Source organism: Panthera pardus, unplaced genomic scaffold, assembly GCF_024362965.1.
Source record: "Panthera pardus isolate Hobbes unplaced genomic scaffold, ASM2436296v1 HiC_scaffold_11, whole genome shotgun sequence".
NCBI lineage: Eukaryota > Metazoa > Chordata > Mammalia > Carnivora > Felidae > Panthera > Panthera pardus.
In genome coordinates this window covers 11,180,864-11,193,366 of record NW_026526666.1, presented here as the reverse complement: position 1 = coordinate 11,193,366, position 12,503 = coordinate 11,180,864, and the positions used below count along the sequence as shown (strand labels likewise).

Below are 12,503 nucleotides of genomic sequence, written 5' to 3'. Positions count from 1 at the left end.
TCTCTCTGTATCTCAAAATAAATAACTTAAAAAAATATTTTTAAATAAATAAATAAAAATAAAACCACAAAAGGCATAAAAAGAGCAGAAGACAAAAATAAGAACAAAGAACAAGGCAACAAATAGAATACAGAAGCAAATATCCAATTATATCAATAGTCACTTTAAATGTCAGTGGTCTAAATATACCAATTAAAAGACAAAGATTGCCAGAATGGATAAAAAAAGAAGACCATCTGTATGTTGTCTACATGAAATCCATTTTAATTATAAAGACATAGATGAAAAGTAAATGGATAAAGGGTGTACCTGGGTGGCTCAGTCGGTTAAGCATCCGCCCTTGGCCCAGGTTATGATCTCACGGTTCATGGGTTCCCGCATCAGGCTATGTGCTGACAGCTTGGTGTCTGGAGCCTGCTTCAGATTCTGTGTGTGTGTGTCTCTCTCTCTGCCCTTCGCCTGCTCGTGCTCTGTCTCTCTCTATCCTAAAAACAAATAAACATTAAAAAAAAAAAAAGTAAATGGATAAAGAAAGCTATATCATGCTGACACTAATTTTAAAAAGCAGAAGTTGCTACATTGATTTCAAACAGAGCAGACATCAAAGTAAGAAAAATTACCAGGGATAAAGAGAGGTATTACATAATAATAAAGGAGCCAACTTTCCAAGAAGACTTAGAAATCCTTAATATGTGTGTGCCTAACAACACGGCATCAAACTACATCAGAAAAAATTGATAGAACTGCAAAGAGAAATAGATCTCAAATCACAGTTGGACATTTCAACACCAGACTATCAGAAATAGACTGATACAGCAAGCAGAAAATCAGTATGGACATAGTTTAATTCAACAGCAATATCAATCAATTGGTTATAATTGACATCTATTGACCACTTCATCCAACAACAGCAGAATATACATTCTTCTCAAGTTCACATGGAACATTCACCAAGACAGACTACATTCTTGGGCCATAAAACACACATCAAAAAAATTTTTTAGGGGCACCTGGGTGGCTCAGTAGGTTAAGAATCCAACTCTTGATCTTGGCTCAGGTCATGATCTTACGGTTCGTGAAATCGAACTGCACATGGGCTCTACACTGACAGTGCAGAGCCTGCTTGGGATTCTCTCTCTCCTCTCTCTCTCTGCCCCTCACCAATCCCTCTCTTTCTCTCAAAATAAATAAATAAACTTTAAAAAAATTTATTTATTTTTGAGAGAGAGAGAGAGAGAGCGTGGGCAAGGAAGGGGCAGCGAGTGAGACACAGAATCTGAAGCAGGCTCCAGGCTCTGCACTGTCAGCACAGAGCCCAACACGGGGCCTGAACTCATGACTACAAGATTGTGACATGAGCTAGGTCGGACACTTAACCAACTGAGCCACCCAGGTGCCCAAAATAAATTTTTTAAATATAAATCATGCCTGAAGCAGTTTTTTTTTCCTAGATATGTCTCCTGAGGCAAGGGAAACAAAATCAAAAATAAACTATTTGGACTACATCAAAATAAAAAGCTGCATAGTAAAGGAAACAATCAACAAAACTAAAAGGCAACCTACTTAATGGGAGAAGATATTTGCAAATGATATATCCAATAAAGGGTTAGTATCGAAAATACACAAAGAACTTATAAAACTCGGTTCCTAAAAAATGAATGATCCAATTAAAAATGGACAGAAGATATAAATAGACATTTCTCCAAATAAGACATCCAGATGGCCAATAGACATATAAAAAGATGTTCATCATCACTTATCATCAGGGAAATGTAAGTTGAAGCCAAAATATCATCTCACACCTGTTAGAATGGCTCTTATCAAAAAGACAAGAGATAGCAAGTGTTGGCAAGGACTCGGAGAAATAGGAACCCTCGTGCACTGTTGGTGGGAATGCAAACAGGTGCAACCACTGTAGAAAACAGTGGCGGTTCCTCAAAAAGTTAAAAATAGGACTACTCTATGACCCAGCAATCACACTACAGGGTATTTACCCAAAGAATACAAAAACACTAATTCAAAGAGATACCTGCACCCCTATGTTTATAAGCAATTTTATTTACAATGGCCAAGATACGGAAGCAGCCCAAGTGTCCAGTGATTGATGAATGGATAAAGAAGATGTGGTATATATACAATGGAATATTATTCAGGCATAAAAAGGAATGAAATCTTGCCATTTGCAATGATGTGGAAAGAACTAGAGAGAATAAGTCTAGCCAAATCTGTCAGTCAGAGAAAGACAAATACCATATGATTTCAATCATATGTAGAATTTAGGAAACAAAACAAATTAACATAGAGAAAGAAAGAAAGAAAGAAAGAAAGAAAAGAGAGGCAAACCAAGAAACAGACTTAACTATACAGAACAAACTATGGTTACTGGTGGGGAGGTGGGGGGGGGGGGGAATGCGTTAAATAGATGATGGATATTAAGGAGGGCACTAGTGATGAGCACTGGGTGTTGTATATAAGTGATGAATCACTAAGCGCTACACCTGAAACTAATATTATACTGTATATTAACAGACTGGAATTTAAATAAAAACTTGAAAAAAAAATTTAAAAATAAACCTAAGTGTAGATGCAAAACAAAAACAAAAACAAACAACAGAAAAAGCACAACCCTATGCCCACAAATCCAATAGCCTGGATGAAATGGACCAACTCCTTAAAAGATACAATCTGCCAAATTTACATTCAAAAAATAGATGTTCTGAATGGCCTATATCTATTAAAGAAATTTAGTCAATGATTAATAACCATCCAACATAGTAAATACCAGGCTTTGATGGGTTCACTGGTGAATTATACCAAACACTTCAGGACAAAATTATATCAGCTCTCTATAATCTCTTCCAGAAGAAAGAAACAGAGGGAATACTTCCTAAATCATTCTATGAGGCCAGTATTACCCTAATACCAAAACCAGAGAAAGACAGTACAAGAAAACTACAGACCATTATCTATCACGAACATGGATGCAAAAAACCGTAATGAAACTTTATCAAATCAACAATGTAGAAAAAGAATTACACACCATGACCAAGCGAGATTTATCCCAAGTATGTAAGGTTGGTTTAACATTGATAAATCAATGAGTATAATATGTCACATCAACAAGCTAAAGAAGAACGATCACATGATCATATTGATAGATGCAGAAAAAACACTTGTCAAAATCTAATACCCATTCATGATAAACAATACTTTCAGAAAATGAAGACTTCACCAAGACATATTATCATAAAATGGTCAAAAACCAAAGACAATGAAAAACTTTTAACAGAAGCAAGAAAAAAAACAACTTGACTCATACAAGTGTACCCCAATAAGGCTATCAGTGGATTTCTCAACAGAAATCTTGCAGACTAAAAAAGAGTGGGATGATATGTTCAAAGTACTAAAAGAAAAAAAAAAACTGCCAACCAAGAGTGCTCTACCCAGCAAAGCTGTCCTTCAGAAATGAAGGAGATAAGACTTTCCTAGACAAACAAAATCCGGGGGAATTTATCACCTCTAGACTTGCCTTATAAGAAATGATAATAGAAGCTTTTAAGCTGAAATGAAAGAATGCTAATTAGTAACATGAAAAACATCGAAGTGTAAAACTCACTGGCAGGGGCACCTGGGTGGCTCAGTCAGTTAAGTGTCTGACTCTTGATTTGCGCTCACATCATGATCTCATGGGTTCATGAGTTTGAGCCCTGCTTTGAACACAGAGCCTGCTTAAGATTCTCTGTCTCCCTCTATCTCTGCCCCTACCCCACATATGTGCATGTGCTCTCGCTCTCGCTCTCTCTCTCTCTCTCTCTCAAAATAAATAAATAAACATTAAAAAAACCTCACTGGTAAAAGTAAGTATAGAGTCAAGTTCACAATACTCTATTGTCTATTGCAATGGTGGTATGTAAAGCAATTAACTCTAGTATAAAGGTTAAAAGGTATATTATTAATAACTGTAGCTAAAATAATTTTTTAATGGATACATGTAAATTGTGACATCAAAAACATAAAATGAGGGGCACCTGGGTGGCTCAGTCAGTTGGGCGTCTGACTTTGGCTCAGGTCATGATGTCTTAGTTCATGAGTTTGAGCCCCATGTCTGTGCTGACAGCTCAGAGCCTGGAGCCTGCTTCAGATTCTTTGTCTCCCTCTCTTATGCCCCTCCCCCACTCGCATTCTCTATCTCCCTCTGTCTCTCTCTCTCTCTCTCTCTGTCTCAAAAATAAATAAATATTAAAAGAAAAAAGCATAAAATAAGGGGGCTATGAAAGGGTAGAATTTTTCTCTGTGATCAAAGTTATTAGTTTAAAATAGACTGTTACAACTATAAGATGTTTCATGTAATCCTAGTAATAATGAAGCAAAACCTACAGCAGATACATAGAAGATCAAGATACAGAAAACAAAGCATACCAGTATAACTATAAAATCACAGAGGAAGACATCAAGAGAGGATAAAATAAAGGAATGATAAATAGCCAGAAAACAATGAACAAGAAGTCAATAATAAGCCCTTACCTATCAATAATTACTTCAAGTGTAGGGGCGCCTGGGTGGCTCAGTTGGTTAAGCATCTGACTTCGGCTCAGGTCATGATCTCATAGTCTATGAGTTCGAGCCCCACATCAGGCTCTGTGCTGGCAGCTCAGAGCCTGGAGCCTGCTTCAGATTCTGTCTCCCTCTCTCTCTGCCCCTCCCCTGCTCACTCTGTGTCTGTCTGTCTGTCTCTCTCAAAAATAAATATACATTAAAAAAAATTTTTAAAAATTACTTTAAATGTAAATGGACAAATACTCAAATCAAAAGACAGAGTGGCTGAATGGATTTTTAAAAAACAAAAAAGACCCAACTATATGCTGCCTTCAAAAGATTTCAGCTTTAAATCTTTATATTGGCAGCAAGTAAAGGGATAGAATAAGATATTTTTGCAACTGGAAACCAAGAGAGAGTAAAGGTGGTTATACTTTTATCAGACAAGATAGACATTAAGTAAAAAACTAACAAGGCACAAAGAAGGTCATTATATAATGATAAAGGGAGCGACTCATCAAGAGGCTATAACAACTATAAATATATATGCACCCAACATCAAAGTGCATAAATATATTAAACAAATATCAACAGATCTGAAAGCAGAAATAGACAGCAATGCAAGAATGGAAGGTGACTTCAATGCTCCACTTATGTTAGTGGATATATCATCCAGACAAAAAATTGATAAGGAAATATAAGACTTGAAGTACGGTTTAGACCAAATGGATCTAACAGACATATATATATATATAACATTCCATCCAACAGCAGCAGAATGCTCATTCCTCTCAAGTGCACATAGAACATTCTCCAAGATAAATCATGTGTCAGGTCACAAAAAAAGTCTTAACAAACTTAAAGTTGAAATCTTAACAAGGAACTTTGATCACAGTGGTATAGCACAAGAAGAAAACTGAAAAAGTCACAGATATGTCGAAATAACATGCTCCTGATCAGTCAATGGATCAAAGAAGAAATCAACAGGGAAATCAAAAAATATTAAAAGACAAAAGAACATTGAAACACAATATACCAATATGGGATGCAGCAAAAGCAGTTCTGAGAGGAAAGTTTGTCACAATAAATGCCTACATTAAGAAAAAAAGAAAGACCTGAAATAAACAACCTGACTTGACACCTTAAGAAACCAGAGGAAGAAGAGGGAGAAGAAGGAAGATGAGGACGAGGAGGAGGGGGAGGGAGGGGAGGAGGAGAAGAAGAAGAGGAAAAGAACTAAGCCCCAGGTTAGCAGAAATAAATGAAATAGAGATTACAAACACAACAGAAAAGGTCAGCAAAACTAAAAGTTTTTATTTAAGATAAACAAAGTTGACAAATCTTTAGCTAGACTAATGGAAAAAGGAGAAAAGATTCAAATAAATAAAACTAGAAACTAAAGAGGAGACATTACAGGGGATACCATAGAAACACAAAGGATCAGAAGGGACAACTGTGAACAATTATATACCAAGAAATTGGATAACCTATAAATAATGCATAAATGCTTAGAAACATACAATCTACCAAGACTGAATCATGAAGAAACAGAAAATATGAATAGATCTATAACTAATAAGGAAGTGAAATCAGGAATCAAAAATCTCCCAACAAAGAAAAGTCCAGGACCAGATGGCTTTACTGGTGAATTGAACGAAACATTTAAAGAACTAAGGCCTTCTCAACTCTTCCAAAAAACTGATGAGGAAGAAACACTTCCAAATTCATTTTACAAGGTTATGATTACCCTGATACTAAAGCCAGACAAGGACACTGCATGGAAATTACAGGCCAATATTCCTGATGAATATAAATGCAAAAATCGTCAACAAAATCTCAGCAATCTGCATTCAATGGCACAATTAAAGGATCATATCTCATGGTCAAGTGGGATGTATCCCTTCGTGGCAAGAATGGTTCAACAGGTGTGAATCAGTGTAATCTCATGATTACACTGGCATTAAGGGGAGGGAAATCACAGAGGAGTAGTGTCATTCTCATCACATCATATCCAGGGTACATATTATCAACAGGACTTTTCGCTGTTGATGTTGACTGTGATCACCCAACTGAGGTTTGTCAGCTTTCTGCCCTGTGAAGTTACTCCCCACCACTCCTGCCCTTTTCTGTTCTGTACTCTTGGAGGGAGGTCACAACCTGGAGGCCACACTGGAGGAGTAGCTACATAGATTATTTGGAATTCTTCTGCATGCGGTATTTGTCTCTCCTCCCCTTGTATTTATTTATTCATTTATTTATATCAGTAGGGATCCGTGCATGTTTATTTATACTTTAGGTTATAATCCAAAACGATTTTGTTGCTCCAATTGTCCAGCTTTGGCCACTGGGAGCACTCTCTGCTGGCTCCTGTGTTCCTTGTCATTTTTCACACGGATGGCTATAACCTCCATAAATAAAAGGTCTGTGGGGTCCTTAATAATTTTTGAACGTAAAAGGGATCTGAGAACAAAGTTTGAGAACTGGAGCTCTAAGGGACCCTCCACTTGACCCCAACACCACGTGTGGGCGTGGCTCTGCAGGAAGGGTAGGAGCAGAGGCCACACTCGCGCACCCACGGGGACATCGACTTCCCCGTGCCACGCACTCCGTCCAAAGGTTTTCTCCCAGTCTGCAAACGCACGAGCGCCCACTCTGACGAAGCTCATCCTGCCGTGCCTTTCTAGAAAAGGCCACTGCGGGGCGCGCGGCCCACAGTGAGTCACGCACCAGCAAGTCGGGAAGGGACAGGCATGTTGGAGGACTCAGCGCTTTCCTCCGCGGAGCCGGGGCCCTGGCCCGGCCGGCCCATCGGTCTCACTCCCCTCCAGGCTCAGCCGGTTTGCGCTCCCGGGCCACCTAAGGCGTGCAGGTGTGACGGCCGCGGACAAGAGCGCTCCTGCGGCAGTGGCGGGGCGCGTGAGGAGAAGCCGCCGGGTTCCTCGTCCTCGCAAGGGCTCCCCAGTGCCCTCCACCTGCCGGTCCCTGCTGAAAGCAGCCGGACAGCTCCCGGGCCGTGGCCCCGCTTCTGCCCTTTCCTCTGGGGCCCGGCTGGCTGGGCCCGGCCGACCCTTTCTTCAGCGAGCGCCAGGCAGACAGAGATAACCGGCTGCAGCTGGAGACCCGGCTAATTGATACAATAAGTTCTGTAATTGCCTCGAAAATAAGGTAATGATTTGGCAGAGGGAATGCTTTGATCTTATCAGCCAAGAAAGACCTCTCCAAATGAAACTTCAGAGGGACTGGAGGCCTCCAACTTGGAGTGTGAAACCCAGGGACCGTCTACTCCCCACCCCCAACCCGCCCTTGCCCCTATGTCCCCTGTGCCCTGCCTTACACTCCAGGCTTTCCAGGCTTTTCAAGAAGGAATGGAAGAAGCAGACTTTTCCTAGACTAAAATATAACATTCGCACATATGCCAGGGGTTACGTATGGAGAAGGAAGGGGTGGCTTCCAGCCCTAGGGACGCTGTAAAAAGGATTGGGTAGGTGGGGCAGACTGGGATTATGAGAACCCTGATTTGGCTCAAGCCTGATGAGGTTTCTTATAGAGTGAGGGCTGCTGATTTTGAGCTTTTCAGGCAGGAGGGGGTACCCAGAGGGAGAAGAACCTTAGTCTTGCTTTCTCCAAGAATCTGCACACACACTCACACACACACACACACACACACACACACACACACACACACACCCTTGCTCTGCACTGTGGGTGTCCCTGTCTGGCAGGGGCCCCAGCACAAAGAGGATTAGAGAGATGAGCTAATCTGGTTTGTGTGCCAGACATGGCCCCAGAAAGGGCCCTTGTCTACCCTGATGTTTGAGGGGGTGAAGGAGTGAGGAGTCCTCCTCCTTTTGGGGCCTGCTGGCTGACAGTATCAAAGACTCCTTCCCACTGGGGGTCCAAAGGATGCTGGAGTCCTAACTTCAGGGTCAAATCTAGGGAGCAAAGCAGCAGAGGCCTTGGAGAACAGGGTGGGCTGTCCTACAAGAAACAAGAGAGAAAGAGAGAGACAGAAATTGGCCCCCACAGAGGGAACTAGATGTCCACCCCACTTGTCTTGCCAGTGAGGAAACTGAGGCCAGGAGTGCAAAAGTGACCTTCGGAATCATGGAAATCAAGAAAGCTCAGGAAAAGCGTCTCAGGGCTCCTTGTGCACGCAGCAGGCTCAGAATCATGCATGGCTGGGTTGAGGGAAAACGGTTTTTCTGATTTCTTTCAGTCCAGTGTGCTTTGCACCGTGTTGCAGGGCCTATGGGGGAAGGTGTGAGAAAGAGAAGAACAGAGACAAAGAGAAACAAAGATACACACAGAAAAATACAGAAGGGAACACAGACACACAGAGGGAGTCAGAAAAGACATGGAGAGTGAAAGACAAGAGAGAGACATAAAGAGAAAGAGAGATTCATAAAGAGAAAGATGGAGAGAAGTTCAGACAGCGGGCAAAAGGCCAGCAGACACAGACACACAGAGAAGACAAACGAAGACAGACAGAGAGACAAACATAGAAAGACAGGAATGGACACAGCATGATAGAAATAGGAGCCAGACGGAGACAGACCTAGAGAAACACAGAGAGGACATGGGGAGAGCAAGAAGCAGAGCAAAGTGAGGAAGGCAGAGTGGGAGGGAGGAAGATAGTGGGTTCCGCAGATTTGGGTCCGCTGGAAGCAAACCTCGCTTCCAGATCATTCTAGGACCCAGAACAGGTGGTGGGGAGAGAAAGAGAGCTCAGTGTTATTTGATACAGGCAGATTGGGAGAGGGTGGCTGGGGGCAAAGTGGGAACCACTCTCCCTTGGGGTTAGGCTGGTCAGTGACCACCCAGAATCCCAGCAGCACACCCACTGGCCTCACACAGAACCTGGGCCACCCGCCCAGGATGGCTGTGAGCCCGCCTACCGCCTGGCTCCAGTCTGATTACAGCCAAAACACTAAAAGGCTCCAGACCCCCTTGCCCCGCCCCCATGGTCCCGCCTCCCCAAGCCTCTGCCCTTCCTTCCCCTTCTCCCCTAGCTCCCTGTTTCTCCCAGGCCCCCTGGGGGAGGAATCTACTCTCCTGTTTGGCCACTGGCTGGGAGGAAGAGGGTCCCTGTCTCTGGCCTGCCCCACCAAGCCCCCTTCACTGGTTTGGGCTGGATGCTCCTTCCCTCCAAAGCCCTCTTGGCCTGGCCTCTTTGAGACACGTTCCATGCCTCGCCTGGGAGCTCATAAATACCAAGGAGAGGCCAGTCAGGCGGTGTGCAAAGTGTAGATTCCCCCACTCCACCCCCCTTAAAAGCCCCTGTGTTCTTCCCAAGCTCCCTCCTCTTCCCTAGACACCTGCATGGGGTGGCTGGGGAGGGAGAGACGAGGTGGGGGCACGGAGGCCTGTGTGAACCTGGCCCCATTTCAAATAAGACTTGCCTCGGTCTGCAAAGAAAGCTCAGGAAAAGCGTCTCAGGGCTCCTTGTGCAAGCAGCAGGCTCAGGAATTCCTTGACTCCCATCCAAACCTCCCCCCAGCCCCTTCTCGGCCTTTCTCTCTGCTCATTACCATCCACACCACCTCCCACCCACCAGGAAAGAGAGAAGGTCATCACCAAAGGGGTCCAGGGAAGGGGGAGCCTCCTCCTCGGGGGTCAACCAGGGTAGAGTAAGAGCTGTTTACCCACACCACCCGAACTCCCCTTAGCTCATCTCCACTCTCATCCAAGGGCCAGTAAAAACTCAAAATCATTCAGCCTCACGCAGCTGAGAAGAGAGTGAAGGAAGTCCCCATGGGGGAGCAGAGCGTGAGGTTAGATATCAAGGGTGAGGGGGGAGACCCTTCTCCTTTGGGCAGCCACTTTTGAGAAGGCAGGTGGCTACGGTGCCACCCTGAGGAAGAAGGGGGACTGGCTCTGCTGGTTGCCCCAGGGAATCCAGGATTCTCGGGGAGGTGGGATTCTTCCCTAAGGCCTCTGTTGTCACTGCCCACTAAATCTGCGGTATGCAGCCTCGAACAGCAAAGCCTAGTGAACCACTCCTCGGGTGGCTTTATTGTATTTGCAAGAAAACACCTTGGAGTAAGACCCTTTGTCTCCTTCTGTGTCATTTAGGATGCTCTGGCCAGTGCTGGGCATACAGCAGGTGTTCAATAAGTGCCAACCTGACTCTATGCAGTGCCCTCCAGACGAGAACTTGACTCCCAAATTAGTGACTCCTCCCCTGCCTCCCATTAGGGTGGAGTGAGGGTAGGGGTGGGAGGGAGGAGCAGGTCAGGCACTAGCCTGAGCCTCTGGCCTTGACCCTCGGCCTGGAAGCCCCACAACAGGCCCTCGCGTGAGGAGCTGAGCTCTCCAGTAGCGTCTAGGACCTTGAGACTGAAAGTTTATTTTGAGATATGAAGTCCAAAGTGGCAGATCCCAGAAAACCTCTTCTCTGGCTCCGTATTTGTTCTCTAGTTAAGTGGTTGAGTGCAGCTCTTGCAGGCAGCTGGCTCCTGCAGCCTGGGGTTCCTCCTGGGGAGCCAGGGGGCTCGGAGGGGAGGGGAGGAAGAAAAGGAAGGAGCAGAGCCTCATCTTGGGTTGTCCACTCTACAGCAAAGGTAGCCTGTAAGCACTAGGGAGAAGTCTTGTCCCCTCATCCACTGCCCTCCCTCTTCGAGCTGCTGATGTTTCTGGGGGCCTCCTTAGCTCAGCAACATGCTTTAATAGTTGAGCATCTATGTTGTGCCAAGACACGGTCCCACTTGACTGTGAAGACAGCTGAAGCCAAAGAAGGGGCCTCAGAAGTGAGTCTGGGGCCCAAGTGGGTGAGTCCGCACGGTTAGGGCTGATGTGATCATCTCCAGCCCACCCCACAACCTCGGGCCCATATGTAGAAACAAACACAGGGCCAGAGTCACACCCAGGCCTAAGCACACAGGGGAGTCTGGGAGAGGCTGTCCCAGCTTGCAGACCTTATAGACTGCTGCCCAGCACCAGGGTGGGGCTGGGCTGGGAGGAGGTGAAAGAGTGGTCCAAGGAGAGGGGCCCGGCCAGGAAGGAGCCTGGGCCCACTCCTTTCTCACCTGTCCCTCTCAGGGAAGCTCGGCAGAGAGTCTGCTTTTTGAGAGTCTTTTTGATGAAACACAAGGGCTGCTGGATACTTTCAGACTCAGGGAAAGGAGAGAAGGGGAGGGAAGGGTCAGCTGGTTGGTAGGGAGGGATGTGGCTACATGCTGGCCCTGCTTGGTCTCTGCAGTCAACCCTCTCCCACTCCTATGCAACTCCAGTCCAGCCCCCAATTTCAATTCCAGCCCCCACCCTGGCTACCTAGCTGAACTCCTCTCCTTCCCCCAGCTCCTTGCTGCCCCCATGCCACCCTTTGCACACCAGCGCATACCCACCATAGTGTCTCTGTGTTGGCTGTACCCTCTGCTGCGAATGCTCTCCACCAAAAATCTGCCCGGCTTGTTCCCTGGCCTCCTCAAGTCTTTGCTTGAATGTTGCCTTAGTGAGCCTACCTTCATCATCCTAGTTACAACTCTGTCCTTCCCACTGCTCTTACTCCTTTCTAACATACTATATGTTTTACTTATGATGTATACTGTGTATTGTCCATGTTATCCCAGTAGAAGGTAAACTCCATGAGGGCAGAAAGTGTTTTGTTTTGCCTTGTTCACTAGCAGACTGTTCTAGCACAGTCTGGCACTGGTAAGGAGTAGATAAATATTTGTTGAATTAATGAAGGCACTTTGGCCCCTGCCACAGAAAGTAAGGTAGAGAGGTAGGGAGAGGGGATAAAGGTCCTTCTGAGCCCTTCCCGCCCCCCCCCCCCATATCTGCCCCTGGGATGTCTGCAGCTGCGCGATGTCCACTCACACTCAGGCGGCTCTAACACCCCACCCCCAACCCCACCCCACCGGCAGGCCCCCCAACCAAGAACTGACAGTGAGTTTGGGGTTGAGGAGGATGGGCAGTTTCCAGAGCATTGTTTACACCAGGGCTTTACAGTTTAGATAAATCATGGG

General features: G+C 45.0%; 1 protein-coding gene across 4 annotated transcripts in view; it reads right to left on the bottom strand.

The window, feature by feature from the left end:
• Window positions 1-243: 243 nt before the first annotated feature.
• The window catches only part of ST7L (suppression of tumorigenicity 7 like), a 103,706-nt gene continuing 91,446 nt past the window's right edge, over window positions 244-12,503 (bottom strand). For all 4 annotated transcript variants that reach the window (XM_053891135.1, XM_053891132.1, XM_053891125.1 and 1 more), the window contains exon 15: window positions 244-485. In XM_053891135.1, the coding sequence (XP_053747110.1) occupies window positions 420-485 (66 nt within the window). In that variant the 3' untranslated portion in view covers window positions 244-419. The remainder of the gene's footprint in view (window positions 486-12,503) is intronic.